The 18,491-nt window shown below is 42.4% G+C and overlaps 1 protein-coding gene across 3 annotated transcripts in view; it reads right to left on the reverse strand.

The window, feature by feature from the left end:
- The window catches only part of MDGA2 (MAM domain containing glycosylphosphatidylinositol anchor 2), a 768,978-nt gene that overhangs the window by 183,375 nt on the left and 567,112 nt on the right, over nt 1–18,491 (reverse strand). For all 3 annotated transcript variants that reach the window (XM_040332615.1, XM_040332614.1, XM_040332616.1), the window contains exon 7: nt 11,126–11,455. In XM_040332615.1, coding sequence (XP_040188549.1) covers nt 11,126–11,455 — 330 coding nt within the window. The remainder of the gene's footprint in view (nt 1–11,125; nt 11,456–18,491) is intronic.

Raw genomic sequence — 18,491 nt, forward strand, 5'->3', positions numbered from 1 at the left:
TATACCCTCTCCTGTGCCCTCCTCCTCCTCTTCTGTGCCCTCCTCCTTCTTTGTGCCTCTATAGACACTAATGCAGCTAGTATCATTGATGGTCCTGGCATTTTGGCAGAGAGATTTTAGTCCTGAACGTGTGTGTGCTGAGCTCTTCCTGAATGGTGTTGCTTCAGCAGACATTCAGACGGCATGTGTAAAATTAGGGCTGCTTTTATAAAGTGTAAATTCCCACCAGAAAACTAACAGGTGCGCACAGGGCGTAATCTACGGCGCACACACTTAATTCTGTGGATCGCCCTATCTCCCTCATTTGCATCTTTGCCTATCAAATAAAGCGGCGTGCCTAGCGTAATTTGCGCACGAGAATGCGCCGGTGTAATTTTTTTAGGTAGGACGGAAAAGCCGGAATTTCAGGCGCTTCTCGTTTTGAGGATCGGGCGCAAAGATACACGCCGTGTAAAATTAGAAAAATCGAGTTAAGTCGGCGTATCTCTTTTGTGGATCTGGCCCAATAAGATGACCCTGTCTGGTACTATTTTCAGATACACAGTATTAGAGACAATGTGAAAAAGGCAAAATAAATACAGATCAAAAATAAATAAAATTCATCAATAATGTAAACATGAGCAATGCCAATTCTGTAATACACACAAAGCAATGGTGCTGGTGCAGATAACAAATCTAAATAAAATAACACAATTAATAAAATTAATTAATTGTGATTTTACCAATAAATCTTAGCAAAATTACACTATGTCCATCTCTCTCTTCGTTGGTACACTATGGCACGGATTCTCAAACGAGTTACACCGGCGTATCTCCAGATACGTCGTCGTAACTCTGAGTCTGAGCCGTCATATCTATGCGCCTGATTCTTAGAATCAGTTACGCATAGATTTGTATTAGATCCGACTGGCGTAAGTCTCTTACGCCGTCGTATCTTAACTGCATATTTATGCTGGCCACTAGGGGCCTGTACGCTGATTTACGCCTAGAAATATATAAATCAGCTAGATACGCAAATTCACGAACGTACGCCCAGCCGACGCAGTACAGTTACGCCGTTTACGTTAGGCTTTTCCCGGCGTAAAGTTACCGCTCCTATATGAGACATAGATGCGGCGTACCAATGTTAAGTATGGACATCGTTCCCGCGTCGAATTTTGAAAATTTTACGTCGTTTGCTTAAGTCGTTCGCGAATAGGGCTGGGCAACATTTACGTTCACGTCAAAAGCATTGGCTTCTTGCGGGTTAATTTGGAGCATGCGCACTGGGATACTTTCACGGACGGCGCATGCGCCGTTCGTAAAAAGCGTCATTTACGTGGGGTCACATAAAATTTACATAACACACGCCCACATCTACCACATTTGAATTAGGCGGGCTTACGCCGGCCTATTTACGCTACGCCGTCGCTACTTTTGTTTGAGAATACGGCACTTGCCTGTAAAAGTTGCGGAGGCGTAACGTAAATAGGATACGTTACGCCCGCACAAAGATACGCCATTCTACGTGAATCCGGGCCTATATATCCATACCATTGTAATAGAGACCTAGCCATAGATGTGGATTAAAGATCTTGGAGTCCATATGCAGCTGCAGCATGCTATAACTGCCCAGAGCAGATCTTCGGAGTGGGTCCTTTCCCCAACCCCACTGTTTAATTTGATCGCAAGAGCTGGCACTACTAAGGATTTTATATCGCAATGCTATGATATGCTACTACAGAACTTCTTGAATAAGCACCCTCTGCGGGTGCTGGCCAAGTGAGAGGGGGAGGTGGGCCCAATTGATGGAGATCAATGGGAGGAGGCCCTGCAGGCGGTACCCACCTGCTCCTTAAACGTATCACACAGATTGTCGCAACTGTATTTATTGCTAAGAGTGTACTATACCCCCACAGATTGTTTGCTATGGGCTTTCGACCCACCACCAGATGTAAGAGAGACCATGGAGACTTGATCCACCTACTGTGGAGATGCCCGAAGCTCCACCCATATTGAAAGGGGGTTGTGGACACCATAAACGGGGTGTTTCAGGTCTCGTTGCCTACAAATTCAAAACACTGCCTACTTATGCTGGCTGAGCTAAAACGGGAGGAATGCACTAGGATAGCGGTTATTAGATCTCTGTTTCTGGCACGCAAGCTTATTAGCTTGCGTGCCAGAAACAGAGATCTAATAACCGCTATCCTAGTGCATTCCTCCCGTTCTAGCAATGACCCACTGGATATCAGAAGATCCTCCTGCTCTTAAAGAGTGGATCAATACAATGGGGGATATGCTCCGGAAAGAAAAAATTATTTACCAACATAGGGGTTGCACCCAGAAATTCGAGAAATTATGGGGACCGTGGTTGAATGTACCAGGGATTGCCCCAGTGGATTTAGTCATAGGCAGATTACTGGGAATGGGTACTTGAACAGGTTGTATGCTGGGCTATTGGTCCTCCTCTGTGGGCACAGGCAATTCATCCGAGAACATGGTGGGAAACGTGATCAGATAGTCAAGGAATGTCTAGATAGGTATGCAGACTATGCAAACGTATGACTTTTGTTGTTTGAAAATGTACTGGAATTTATCTGTAGCTTCGGTGTATGTTTATTTCTGTACGTTGATCAACTTTTTTTGGGATAAAAAAAAAAAGCGTATTGTTGGAAGGAGACATCCCATTGGTGTAGGACAAAGACCTTGCATTTTTAAAGCTTACTGTTGGTGAGTGGGGAAAAATGGTATTATGTTAAAGGAGGAATGGTATTTTGTTTTTTTCCTTTCATTTTCCCTGTTATAATGGATTTTAAAGTTCCAATGGATGTATTCTTATCTCCCTCTGATGTAACATATGAGGCAATATAGTTGAAGAGGAAGATGTGAAGTCCATATATATTGTTTGTACCATCATTGGATTCTGTATGTTCCTTTTATCTTTATCTCTGTATGTCTTTCTTATTTTAAATAAAAACAGAGAATTAAAAAAAAAAACACCTTCCGGAGGTGAAGGGGATACGCTACAAAAATGGTTTATATAGCAATTACATACAATATATTTTTTTCATGAACAAAAATTTAAGTATTCCTTTAAACGGCCATATCTACACGTGGAGCGTGTGTTCCTTTTTGATACCCTCTTGAGATAAAGCAGCTCTTATTTTACAGAAATTCATTTATGAATGTGAAACTCAGTATGAAATCAGCCAAAACGAACATGTATTGCAGATTTCGCTAAATGGGGACCGACTGGCAATGACCACCTGTCCAAACTACCTATTCAACGCCATTCACTTTGAAAAACATCTATGTATGAGGATCATCATAATCAACGTGTCTAAGCCCGCTTCTGGCTGGTCTTTAAAACAGCAATGTGCGGCAATCTGTAATAAAGTAGGAACACATTTCTTGGATATCAAGGGAAGCGGCATAATGGTTTATTGCTTAAGGCAGAGTAAGTCGATGGATGATATATTGATTTATAGCTTATACAACCTGTTCTATTCGCCTTCCAGCAACTAACATCGAACAAAACTAACACTGTGTAGTGGGTGTTAATAGTAAAAAGCCGGAATGCAGAAAGCACTTTGTAAAAGAAGCGAAGCAATCGGTGCCTCTGATGCGATGTGTGTCTTTAATTTGATGCTACTGATTGAACTCTGTTTCACAGTAACTGAGAAAGCTGTATAAATACCCCTGCAGCAATACCATCTTTAATGAAAATCCAGATATGATTTACAAGAAGCAGTTCTCGTGTTAGCCAAAATAATGCTGAAGTAATAGCTTCCACATCCAGAGGAATGGAAAATAAATAATACACAAGACTTTTATCTTCTGAGTCTTGGTGGATGCACTTTAAAAAGGACCTCAAAACACGAGTTCAAAATAGAAAGCTTGCAAAGGCAGAGAAAAGTTTTACAAATCATAAACTGAAAGCATATTGAAAGAGAAAACTGGATCTGTGAGTCCTAATAGCAAATGTATAAGCACACAATAAGTGAGTACAGTGAGGCTGTATTCTTATCAAACAGGTTAAAGGTTGCATCCTATGCAATTGGCATTAGCAAAGTAAAATAGCTGAATAGCACAACATTAATTAGAGCAATCAGCAAACAAAAGCTAGTCGTGGTCAGATAGGCAGAGGCATCCGAAATGGTGTTTCTAAGAATTGGCAGGAGACATCTGCTTTATTGAAACAACAGAATTCTTTATTTTATATTTTGGTGAAATAAACAAATCTGATGTTTCAATAAAGCAGACGACTCCTGACAATTCTTAGAAACACCACTTCATGCGCCTCTACCGATCGGACCACCGAAGGACTTATTTTCCCCAAGGCATAGAGAGCGAACACTTTGGCCTTGCACAGAAATTGGTTTTCTACACCTTAGCAATTAGCATTTTCCCTCCCCTTTGAGCAACCACAGCTTCAACAGATCTTACCGTAAACTCTCTACCTTAAACTTTTCTCTTCCTGCAGTTGAACAACTCTTTACCCCTTTTGAAACAATTCACCTGTTTTTTTAATTAATCTGCTACACCAGGGGTCTCCAAACTTTTCTAACAAAGGGCCAGTTTATTGTCCTTCAGACATAGATAGGACTTAGGCCCCGTACTACTCTGGTAGGTTAATTGGCTCCTGACTCAATTAGCCCTTGTATGTGCATGTATGGATGTGAGTTAGGGACCTTGGATTGTAAGCTCCTTGAGGGCAGGAACTGATGTGAATGTACAATATATGTATGTAAAGCGCTGCATAATTGACAACGCTATATACAGTAAATACCTGCAATAAATAAATATATTATAACTTGGTGGGGCTAACGAAAAAGAAAAGAGAGGGAGGCAGGAGAGCACAAGGGTCTACAAACTGAGGCCCGAGGGCCAGATGTGGCCCTCTGCTAGCTTGTATCTGGCCCTTGGGGCACTATTCCTCACACTGATATGAGGCATTATTCCTTCCACTGACACCAACAATGGGGTACTATTTATTCCACCCATACCAATGATAGGACACTACTCCTTCTCCTTCTATTGACCACTAACCCTGAGGCTATATTTGGTCCGCTCGCCTACACACGGCCAAACATGTCTGCTGAAACTGGTCCGCGGACCAGTTTCAGCAGACATGTTTGGCCGTGTGTAGGCACGAGCGGACCATTTTCGGGCGGATCGGACAGGTTTCCAGCGGACAACTGTTTCCTGGACTTGCTTTAAAACAGTCCGCTGGAAACCAGTCCCCCCGACATGTACGGTCGTCTGTACAGACCTACCGTACATGTCCGGCCGCCCGCCATCCCTCGCATGCGTCGAATGACTTCGATGCATGCGTGGAAGCATTTAAAAGGCAGGCCCGCCCATGTCACCGCGTCATTGTCACGGCGACACCGCGGACACGCCCCGCGTATTGTTTACGCGCGGAGTTCTGTTCGATGGTGTGTACAGCCATCGAACAGAAGTCCCCGGGCAGACATGTCCGATGAAAACGGTCCGCGGACCGGTTTCATCGGACATGTCTGCTCGTGAGTACAAGGCCTTAGAAGGGCCGGACTGTGGCCAGCGAGGGCAGAAAATGTCCAGGGCCCAGCATCTGAGAAAAATATAGCCTCAGGGTTAGTGGTCAATAGAAGGAGGAGGAGTAGTGTCCTATCATTGGTATGGGTGGAATAAATAGTACCCCATTGTTGGTGTCAGTGGAAGGAATAATGCCTCATATCAGTGTGAGGAATAGTGCCCCAAGGGCCAGATACAAGCTAGCAGAGGGCCACATCTGGCCCTCGGGCCTCAGTTTGTAGACCCTTGTGCTCTCCTGCCTCCCTCTCTTTTCTTTTTCGTTAGCCCCACCAAGTTATAATATATTTATTTATTGCAGGTATTTACTGTATATAGCGTTGTCAATTATGCAGCGCTTTACATACATATATTGTACATTCACATCAGTTCCTGCCCTCAAGGAGCTTACAATCCAAGGTCCCTAACTCACATCCATACATGCACATACAAGGGCTAATTGAGTCAGGAGCCAATTAACCTACCAGCATGTCTTTAGAGTGTTGGGAGGAAACTGGAGTACCCAGAGGAAGCCCATGCAGGCACAGGGAGAACATGCAAACTCCAGGCAGGTAACATCATGGTTGGGATTCGATAAAAACAGAGGGGCCACTGGCCTAGTGCATTGTCCAACATACATTTATTACAGTATACTACCTACACTTGTGAGTAGTCATATTTTATTTATCTTCAAGTGGCTACAATCTTCCAACTTTGACAAAGCCTCTAGTCCAAGGAGGCCCTTGCCAGATGCTGCACAGCGATCCTTCAGAGTACATTATGCAGTGCTGGGACTCCATATGAGTAAGCCCAAGTTGCTTACTTTAGAATGTTGATTGTAAATGCCCGTACACATGATCTGACTTTTTGACAACAAACCTCAGACGGACCCGTTTTTGCAGACAATCCAACCATGTGTATGCTCCATCTGAGAAACTTTTTAGCTCTTTCATCGGACAAATGTGCGCTGTGTGAACTGACAAACTTTCCGGCAACAAATGTCCTACGTCGGATAATGCGATCGTGTATACACAAGTCCATCGGACTAAAGTCCAAAGTACAAACACGCATGCTCAGAACCAATGCTAAAGATCAGACAATAGCAGAAGTTGCCCAAAGGTTGGCGGTAAAGAGCAGAAAAACCACGTAGTGTGTCTATTATGTCACTATGTTCGCATTTGTTTGTCCTACCATGTGTATACATACCAAGTTCACGGACAACGCCCTTCTGAGCAAAATCCAAGGAAGTGTAAGTTAGAAGTCCGATCATGTGTATGAGGCTTTAGAGTATGTGCATACAACATTTTCTCTATTCAAAAACATTGCTCTATACAAAAGGAAGAACCCCTCCCCCTTTTCAAATATGGGAGGAATCTTTGGCTCTCAGGTTTAGGGAGGGTCAGCAATTAGATTGAGATTATTTGAAGGTTGTAAGATCAGTTGTTGTTTGGCTCTGATGAACAAGAACCTGGTTAAGTCCTTCTTGGGCTAGAGGCTTTGGCAAAGATGGGAAATTGTATTTACTTGCAGTGGCTTGATGAGCGAGTATACTACACTTAGTAGTTATATATATATATTTTTATTGATCTTCAATAAATTTATGTTGGATAATGAACTAGGCCAGTGCACCCTCTGTTTTTATATATTTTATGCAGTGTCTGAGGACAACCCCAGTTCTAGAGGGAAGCAAGGCTGTGCAATAATACTTAGGTGCAAGTCCTGCACCAGCACACCAATGCACAGGAGAATATCGTTGCTATGGTTGGGATTAGACATGTGCAATTAGTTTTGTTACAAACTTAAATTCTGAGAATTTTTGGGGTTATTCAGGGATCCGGATGTATCCTAATCTTAATGATCTTGTAATGAATTTCATTGAAATTCATTTTGTTTATTCGTTTTCTAATGAATTCCAAATTTTCAGAATGATTTGAATTAAATTTGGTAAAAAAAAAAAATGATTGACCGATTTAAATTCTGTGTGAATAGCTGGTTGTTGGGGTCAGTGGGCCAGGAAGCCGGCCGCCACGTCCTTAACAACCGATGAGTCATCAGCTGTCAGCAGGCTTCCCTGATGACAAATGAATGTAAAGAAAAGAATGCCAACAATAAAAAAAACAGAAAAAAAAAACAGTGTGGGGTCCTCACCCAAAATCCATACCAGGTCCTTATCCGAGCATGCAGCATGGCAGACCATGAAAAGGCAGGCGATGACTGAGCGGAGCGTCCCATCCTCCTGAACCATACCAGGCCACATGCCCTTAACATAGGGAGTGCTTTAGGGCAGGGGGGCTCAGTCCCAAAGCGGGTCACCTAATGTCAGTGGATGACCTCGCCCCCTTGTGACTACACTACTCCAGCATGCCCCAATCGGTGATGTCAGCCCCTTTGCTATTTAGGATATTTCAGAGGGAGGAGCAGGCAGTCGGCATGGAGCCTTCTACAAGACCGGAGGTTGTTTTTTTGGGGGTCCGGCATGATTAACAATGAATCTACTTCGGGGGACATTGTTTTAGATTTTTCAACAATTTGAATTGTCAAAAACTCCTGTAGTGTCTTTATCCACGTTTTACACTTTTTTGGTGCAAAAAGTATGTACCGTATTTCTAACTTTAAGAGGGAAGTTTTAGAAAAAAAAACTTTCCACAGCCCCCTGCGTATAACACGCAGGCACAGTTTACCCTCAATTTTCAGGGTAAAAAACTGTTATACGCCAATAAATACAGTACTTCATACTTGTACATGGGGTTGGGATCTGGGGGCCCCCTTGTTAAAGGAAGCTTCCAGATTCCGATAAGCCCCACGCTCTCAGACCCCACAACAACTGCCCAGGGGGAATGAGGGCTCGAATGTCCACCCCCTTTCATGGCCTGCCAGGTTGCATGCTCAGATAAGAGGTGGTATTAAGTTGGGGGGGCACACTGTTTTTTTTTCTGAACTTTCAATTGTCGGCATTCTTTTCTTTACATTCACCTGTCAGTGGGGACTGTTGGCTCCTCCGTTATTAAAGATGCTGCTGGCTTCCCTGCACACTCCCTTACAACCAGCTATTCTTCACACAGAATTCGGTGGATCATTTTCATTTGATTGATCCGAATTCAAATTGTTCCGCAAATTTGGAATTTACTAGAAAATTAATAAATGAAACTAAATTAAACAAATTGAAACTAAATTAATTTCAAAACAAATCAGCAACAAAATATATCTATCCGAAACAAAACAATTTTTTCCATTCTGCAGATATCTAGTTAGGATTTGAACTGATACCTCCAGTGCTGCTAAGCAGAAGTACTAACCACTTAAAGGGATTGGAAAGCTTTTTTTTTAAAATAACAAACATGTCATACGTACCTCCACTGGGCAGTTAGTTTTGCAGAGTGGCCCGATCCTCCTCTTCTGGGGTCCCTCAGCGGCGCTCCTGGCTCCTCCCTGCATCGAGTGTCCATGTCGGAGAAGCGTTCTCCTTGGTGGACACCCGTGCAGGCTCGCTTCCGAGACCTGCATCTGTGTCCATCCGCACAGAATACAGGACTCGGCCCCTCTGCCCGGAGCAGCGTCAATGGATGTTATTGACAGTAGTGGGAGCCAATGGCTGTGCTGCTATAAATCTATTCAATCAAAACAGGAGACACCAGCTAGAGCTGGCATGTTCGTCCATAGCCGAAGAATGATAGCATTCAGGTAAGTAAAACTGTGGGGCTGGGGGGCTGCAGCACCTCAGAGGGTTTTTTACCTCAATGCATAGAATGCATTAATGAGGAGGTTCCATTACAAAAAAAAAAAAAATTAAAGTCAGCAGCTACTAACACTGTAGCTGCTGACTTTTTAATAAGGACACTTACCTGTCCTAGCCGCCAGCGATGTCTGCCCCCGCCGAGGCCGATCCTTGATCCTAGCAGCTCCAAGCGCCGCCATCCACAGTAAGGGAAACAGGCAGTGAAGCGGTACGGCTTCACTGCCCGTTTCCTACTGCGCATGCGCGAGCAGCGCGGCGCTTTGTGAATGGGCCGGCTGCTTTCTGGGACACACAGTTCCCAGAATGCAGCGCGCCCCATTCACAAGAAGACAGTGTAGGAGGAGGAATAGAATCCACCACGGTGGAAGAAGAGGCAGATTTGGCACTTCCGCATAGCAACAGCTATTTAGGGTGAGTAAAAAAAAAAAATTTCATTTTTTTTTTTTTTGACTTTTGGTGGAATATTTTTTTTCAGGTGGAACCTCCACTTTAAGGTGAAAAACCATGAGGGTTTACAGACCCTTTAAGCACTGTGCTGCCAGTTATACAAGAGTCCCCTAGCTCTTTAAGATTCTTCGGGCCACATGTGACCAGTGACCACCACACATTTGACCCTAATTTTGAGATTAGTTGTTTCTCCAGTCCAGTCAAAGGAAGAATAGCGGTGTTGCCTCTCGGGACAAAGTTGACTAGTGAATGAGGAAAAAAAACAAGCATTTGTTTGGTCCACAGGTATTTGTAAAACATACAATGTGGCCCTTTGGAGACCCCTGGTTTATATGAAAAATTATTTTACAGCTTTTTATTTTATTTTATTTTTTTACAGAGGAAGCGTTACCAGCATAGACTCTTCTGCGGTAGGATAACACCACTACAAAAGCGAATCAATGGAGCGGCTTTGCTAAATAAGGAGAGAAGTAGTAGTAAAAAAAAAAAGGTTAGTAAATAAGGTGAAGCTGTGTTCACTTTGAATAGCTAGATGTGTTAGGGAAATAAAAAATATATATATATATCTAGTATGAATGGATATTTAAAGTGAACACAGCTTCACCTCATTCACTAACATTCACTCTGCTAGTTGTCTCTCTCTCTTCAGTACATCAGCCTCTATGTTTTGCATTGCTAGTTAGCGCAACAAAATCAGTCAAGCTTCTATTCGCTATTTAAATAGATATCTATCGAAAATGCAATACTTACAAGCAGAAGGATGGTAGACTCTTGGGAAAACTTTAGTTGGTCTACATATATCTGAAAATGAATCAACAACTGCTACAGCCAGGCTACAAGGAAGTGTGAAGCTATGATTTAGTATTTACGATAACACCTGTACTGGTTTAGTAATAAAATGCCAAGAAGATATGATGAAAATTGTGCTTGATTTTCACAATGATGAAAATGTCAATGTGTTTTGGAATTACAGATTTGAAGGCCCATTTTGGTTCTTAGTGTCTCCATACTCTTTGCCCATTCCAGAACTATAATGACAAGCCGTAAAGTAATGAGTAATAGGTTCAGCATCTTACAAAAAACCTCACCAAACCATTCCAGTTTACTCTGTACATGAAGCATTATGCAATAGGATGCAGCTCACCAGGGGACAGGGCTAGGTTATGACATAATATTAACTTTCCAAATTACCTTAAAGCCATCTGCCCAACTAATACATCCTGTCGTCATGCAGTTTAGCGCTTTAACTTTAACTGTGTAATTGTAAAGGACTGGCAAATCTTCGGCATTCTGCCATGTTACCCAAAATAGTTTTCATATTTGTGGACCTGTATCCAGTTACTGTTCTATTAAGAAGTATAGATTCTAAATAATTTTCTAAACAAGGTTAAAAGCAATGAAAAGTCCTACCTGTACTGCTTGATATGTTGACATCATTGCTGATGTCCGGAACTCCTCCTCCCTTAAGTGATGCCACACATGTGTAAGTCCCAAAGTCTGTAAATTTTAAGTCAATGATATCCAGATTAGTGGTACCCGGAGAGACATCAGGGTCCGTCTGAGTGATGACCATCCTTTCAGAACTTCTCAGCGGCCGCCCGTTTTTAAACCAACTGAACGTCAGCTCTTCAGATGGGACCGCTTCCACTTGGCAGGATATTTTCACCTCTCGACCTATCTGGATGTTGTCATCTTTGTGGTAGGGGTCTGGGGTTATCCAGTAACGGCCTTTTTTTAAAGCTGTGAAAAGTAGGAAAAAAAGTCAGCATTAATATATTAAAGAAATATAGTCTTGTGAAAGTACATGGTACAATAATCTGTGTCAAGTCACACTGTCAACATGTAGTAAAACAATCTCAAATCTTCCATATAAAACTGTAAAAAGTTGACAAGCTAAAGCTGGTCATAAGCCTTTAAAGATGGTGAGACTCAAAAAAAGACTCCTTGGAGTGATTGGCTTTGTAACATAAACACGTTTATGTAGATGAAGAGGGAAAAGCATGTGGCCTGCAGAGCTCTCTGTTGTGGCCCGTGACCTCAAACCAGGGAAGCACATGCCCATGCTCTGGGATGGTGGGTCAGCAAGTTCAGATCATGATTAATGTGTTGCCGACCTGCCATCCCAGAGCATTAGAGTGCATTGAACCAGCAGAGGAAACAAGTGGTCACAGAGAGAGCAAGAGCCGCATAAGCCAGTGCATCTTGCTCTGTACAGCTGGCTCCTGTCCCAGGCAAAGTGATACCAAGTGCACTTCATCTGGGACCTTTCTAGCAGCCTGGGGAGAGATGCCAACAGAAGCTGGAAGAGGAAAAGGTTGGTGAATTAAAGATCAAATACACTGCACTTTTGCAATGGGCATATTAGCACTTATAGAAAATAGTTCTTAAGCTGCTTTCACACTTCACCGCAGGTGCAGAGCAGTGCACCTGTGGTTTTCCTGCGGGTTAGCTGCACTGAGCCATAGACTTATATTATATCCTGTGGGTGTGGTGCATTTTCTAAAAATAGATCCATATAAAAAAATATATATTTTAACCTCTGATTTTAGATAAAATCAATCCTTTTAGGGATGAAAAGCCGCAGGTGCGCATAAACTGCAGGCATCATGGTGAAAGCAGTCTTATAGGGGGCTCAGGACAGTAAGGGCTCATTTACATTTGCGGTTTGGGGAAGATAAAATTCCATAGTTCATTTGTGGCCCGCAACCAGTTACCAAAGCCCTCACTCTTCAAAAGATTGAGCACCTTTGATCTATAGCAGGGGTCTCAAACTGGCGGCCCTCCAGATGTTTCGAAACTACAAGTCCCATGAGGCATTGCAAGGCTGACAGTTACAAGCATGACTCCCACAGGCAGAAGCATGATGGGACTTGTAGTTTCACAACAGCTGGAGGGCCGCCAGTTTGAGACCCCTGATCTATAGACATGACATTATAAAAAAAAAAAAAAAGACTGGATCGATGAAACCAAATCTAATTTCTACAGGTAACATAAGTTGCCTGTAACATTTCTAGTACCCTCAAGCAATTGGACATAAAATGTGAACTGATTAAAATGTGCTTGACCAGTCACATGTCTTGGTGAAGAAAACAGCAATTATAAAGTGACTGATAAATAGGGCAGATAGTGAAAAGGAGACGAAAAAAAAAAAAGTAGTAAATCTTCATTCTTCAGATCTTCTAACTGAGCACCACAGTCCAAAATACTTCAGCAACCTGCCTTCTAAACTTCTCTCTCTCCCATTTTGTAGATGGAAATCAGCATCACACAAGACGCCAGAAAACAGGTGCTTCCATAGCTTTGACCCAGCTGCATAATCGAGGACACGGAGCTGAGGTTACATTTCACATTACATTCACACATCACCACCTTATCAACATTTGAGAGGTCATCTTGGATTTGCAAAGATGAATAAGATGTTTTTTACACCAACACGTGGGTTAATATTTTCGTAAATCATACCTTTCCTGCCCAGGTTTGGAAACTTGTGGACAAATAAAACATTAGAACTAAAAAGTAATGGATGCAGATGTTAAGTCACAGTCATTATTTCCAGGGGCATAGATAAGGGGCGGTTATGGGGGTCCAACCCCCTTCATTAGCTGTGAGAGCTACACAGCCCGAGCATTTTCAACACAGCAGCCTGTTTCTTCCTGCCACTGATAGGACAGTGTGGTAAGGAAAGGAGAACTCTAATTGGCCACACAGGCAGCTGAACTTTGGCACATGTAACAGTGTATATAGTGAGTAGGTTCAGGCTTTAACCACTTGCCAAATGCAACATACATACATATATATAAATATATATCTATATATATATCTATATCTATCTATCTATCTATCTATCTATCTATCTATCTATCTATCTATATATATATATATATATATATATATATATATATATATATATATCGTATTTATCGGCGTATACCGCACAATTTTTTGCCCTGAAAATCAGGGCAAAATCGTGGGTGCGCGGTATACGCCGATACCCGCTTTCCCACGCCGAGTTTGAATACTGCGCCGACATATACCGAGCGCAGTACACTCGTGTATTGTCAGTCAGTCTCGGGTCCTCTCGCGCTGACGTCCTGGACGTACAGGACGTCAGCGCGAGAGTAGCCGAGCCTGCCCGACAATATACGAGTGTACTGCGCTCTGTATATGTCGGCGCAGTATTCAAACTCGGCGCGGGAAACAAGCGGGGAGGACGCGAGGACGCCGCAGAAGGACGCCAGACCCGACGAAGAGGACACCCGAAGCCTCCGATGGACGCCGCGCAAGACACCAAAACTGTAAGTACAACAAAACCTTTTTTCCACAGGAATTCGGGGAAACTTTAGGGGTGTGCGCTATACCCCGATAAATACGGTATATATACATACACACACATACACACACGCTACGGTTTGCAACTGCTTTAGTGGCATTATGGCTGAAGGTATTAGCCATAACCCCGGTATAATTTTTTTTTCACAGCCGGCGCATGGATTTCTCATGAAACTGTTCAGAGCAGCTCATGAGCCCCTGGAATGCTTTCTGAAGTGACAGGTGACGGGAGGGGACGCCCCCTCCCACCGCTCACTGGTGTTTCCCGGGCTTACCTTTCCGCTAGTTCGCCCGGCTGCTCCTATAGTATCTACTCTTTGATCGCCTCTATGGTCTTGGAGGACCGGAGTAATGTCATGACGTCACTTTCCGTCCAGACTGGAAGTAAACAATTTTTTTAAGCAAAAGAGCAACAAAAAATATATTTTTTTTTTTGATCTTTTGCTTTTAAAGGTCTTTTTGACTCCAGATCTCTCCATGAAGTGGACTTTACATCATTATTGCTAATGCAAGAGATGTTTACATTCCTTGTAATAGTAATACAAGTAATAAAAAAATAATAATAATTAAAGGGACAGTGTAAAAATAAAAAGTAAAATAAATCAAGAAAAAAAGAATTAAAAGCGTAGGTTTATGTTTAAAGCGTAGTCTATGAAGATTTTTACGTACAGTAGTTTGTCGCCATTCCACAAGCATGCACAATTTTAGAGCATGACATGTTAGATATCTATTTACTCGCCATAAATTCATCTTTCACATTATATATTTATTATAAATTTGGGTATATATAGTGTTGGTTTTCTTTAATTGATTAAAGTGTATTTTTTTCCAAAAAATTGCAAAAACAGCATATTTCAAACGATCACCATTTTATTACCCATGGTCTCTAGTAAAAAAAAAATTATATTTGGGGGTTACTAGTAATTTTCTAGCAAAAAAATACTGATTAAAACCTGTAAACAAAAAGTACCAGAAAAAGCCTGGTAGGCAAGTGGTTAAGTGCTCCCCACTGTTGCACAATTTTGCCACAGCCACAATTCGTTGCCGCATGGCACACTCGCTGCCTAATTATTCCTCCCTGGGAGCCCAAGGCCAATATTTATGGTCCTGATTACTTCTTCCCCTTCCAGCTAAACTGCAAATAGATATAACTTGGAAAATAAATCTTTAACAGGAGATCTAGTCCCAGCCAGTGACTCTCTGGCACCAATCCTTTAGGCCTCGTACAGGCGAGCGGACATGTCTGATAAAAACGGTCCACGGACCGTTTTCATCGGACATGTCCGCTGGGATCATTTAGTCTGATGGCTGTACACACCATCAGACCAAATTCCCCACAGACAGACGACGCGGTGACGTGTCGGTGACGTTGACGCCGCCACGTCACCAAACCAGGAAGTAAAATACTTCCACGCATGCGTTGAATCCATTCGACGCATGCGGGAGATTTCTGCCTGCTGGTTAGGTGTACTAACCAGCGGACATGTCGGACGAACGGGTTTCCAGCCGACAAGTTTTAAAGCATGCTTTAAAACTTTTGTCTGCTGGAAACCTGTCTGCTAGGCTGTACACATGGTCGGATCTGTCTGCTGAAACTGGTCTGCGGACCAGTTTCAGCAGACATGTTCGGTCGTGTGTACAAGGCCTTAGAGTCCATTGTTGCACTTTGTTCTCAGAGCCCTAAAAACCTGGGCACCCACAGTATGCAACTTCCTACTTTTAGAAATGTCATGGCTGTGAATATGCCTTTAGCGCATCCCATTCTATGTGCACCCTACATATGCTGCTGGGGGGTGTCCCTTAGAAATAACTTTTCCAAAATGTTATATCAGACTAAAGCAGCCATCTGGGTTTTTCGGTTAACCTTCATGCAATGATTTGTACTCCACTGACGCCTGGCGGTGCCTAGTTTTGAGTAAAAACTTTTGTTTAGGAGCTTATATAATGTATCAGCAGTAAGTGCACTCTTTGATTGACGCGCTTCATATCTCAATGATATACAGATTTATACAATTTATACCATTAGGCTGTCATTTTCACGCACAAGGCATTTGCTAGAAGTGCGGATCAGAATGTGATTTATTACAAGATATGTTGGAAATGATAGATTTATACATATAAAGAGGCATTTATTCTTTAAGCCGATCACATTCAAATATATCTGAAAACACTTAAAAAAAAAAAAAAAAAAAACATTTTTTAAGAAATTACCAAAACAAAACCCATTTAATGCATCAGCCAGTTAAGTAAGAGAGTTCTTTAGGAGATGTGCACAGATAATGCTGACCTTGCATTTTACTTAATTTAATTGCTCGTATGGCGTACATTCCGTAACGGGGATATATCACTATACTTTTGTCTCTGTACCCATTTCAAATTTTAATAACCATTACTGAGCTTAATACGGAGTCTCTCCGGCCCTGATATAAAAGGGTATTTTTAGATTCTTCTCAAGCACACGCGCCAGTATATTCTTGAATAATTTATTAATTCTAATGTTTAATACGCAGATTTACACAATTGCTTGATTACAGGCGGGTTTGTTGCTTACTTTGGGAACAGCACAAGAATATTTATACAGCTTAAATAACAGTGCTGCAGCGTCTGCCTAGTTTGCCCCTGAATTGGGGCAGACAAAGGTTTTAAAATCCGTCTATCTCTCTTCAATGTCAAAAAGCGATTTTGAAAGGAATACCTGCAGTTTACTTTTATTGGAGTACCCAGTTTGAGTTTATCCAAGATTTACCTACAATTTGTATTTGATGTCACTCTGACATTTACTTCCAGATTTGGAAACTTTACATTTTATTTTTTTATAAGCCATAGCACCAGGGCAGGACTTAGGGTGGTGGGGGCCCCTGGGCTTGAGTGTTGAAGGGGCCCCCTGGAGCCGAGAATTGGGGGGGATCGAAGCTGTTGAGCGGGGGGGGGGCGAATTGAATTTGTTGAGCGGGGGGGAGCGCATTAAAGTTGTTGAGCGGGGGGGGATTTTGCAGTTGTTGAGGGGGGGAGTGCCTCTCACCTGTGCCAACAGCCGGGGCCACAGACTGTCATTAGCCCGGCTGTCGGCTTTCTTCCCTTCAGCAGCCACAGTCCTCCACACACCACTCCGGTTCCTCCTGCTTCCGTGCTGCCTCCTCTTGCAGTCGGGGAAAATTAACCCTTTTGCGGGACTGCGGGCAGAAGCTGTCTGTGCGGGAAAGTCCCACAGAATCTGTGCGTGTTGGGAGGTATGCGCAGGGCCGCCATCAGGAATTTTGGGGCCCTTTGCACAGCTTAAGGCATGGGCCCCCTGAAGCAGAGAACCTAGGGGGGGTGGGGGTGCTGCCGCCTGAAATTGAGAAGCGTGGGGGCTGCCGCAAATTGAGAAGCGGGGGGGCCTTTACAAAAAAAAGAAATAAAGAAGAAAACAAATATATATAAATATATGTAGCCATCCGGGGCCCTGGGGACCTCTGGGCCTTTTAATAAAAAGAAAAAATAAACCTCTGGGCCCTTTAATAATAAAAAAAAAACATTTATAAAAAATACATAAAAAAAGGGAGGTTGCCAAACCCGGGGGCCCTGGGGACCTCTGGGCCCCTGGGAACCTCTGGGCCTTTTAATAAAAAAATAAACAAAAATAAAAAAATAAACATTTATAAAAAAAATAAAAAAGGGGGGGGTTGCCACATGGGGCCCAGGGGACCTCTGAGCCCTTTAATAAAAAAAAAAATATATATATATATATATATATATATATATATATATATATATAAAATGTAATTTTTTTTATAAAAAAATAAAAAAGGTGGGTTGCCATCCGGGGGCCCTGGAGACCCCTGGGCCCTTTAATAATAATAATAATAATAATATATATATATATATATATATATATATATATATAAAAACATTTTTTTACAAAAAATAAATAAAAAAAAGGGGGGTTGCCGTCCGGGGCCCTGGGGACCTCCGGACCCCTAAAAAAAAAAAAAAAAAAAAAAAATGTTTTTTTTTTTTTTTTTTTAAAGGGGGCCCCCTATTGGGTGGGGCCCCTGGGCTTGAGCCCAGTCAAGGCCAATGGTAAGTCCGGCCCTGCATAGCACACATACCCACATGTCCCCCTCTCTATAGATTACATGTCCCCCTCTCTATAGATTACAAACACTTACAAATTAATAAGATATTTTAATGAAAAGAAAATATTAACCATGTGCTTACAGGGGACTTTCACCCTCTTCCTGCCCAGGCCCATTTTCAGCTTTCAGCGCAGTCACACGTTGAATGACAATTGCACGGTCATGCAACACTGAACCCGTATGAAATGTGTATCTTTTTTTTGAGGCAGAGCTTTCTTTTGGCGGTATTTAATCATTACTGTGTTTTTTTTATTTTTTTTGCTAAACAAATGAAAAATTACTGACATTTTGGGGGGAAAAAAAGTTTTAGTTTTGGTTATAAAACTTTG

Source organism: Rana temporaria, chromosome 13 (genome assembly GCF_905171775.1).
Source record: "Rana temporaria chromosome 13, aRanTem1.1, whole genome shotgun sequence".
Lineage (NCBI taxonomy): Eukaryota > Metazoa > Chordata > Amphibia > Anura > Ranidae > Rana > Rana temporaria.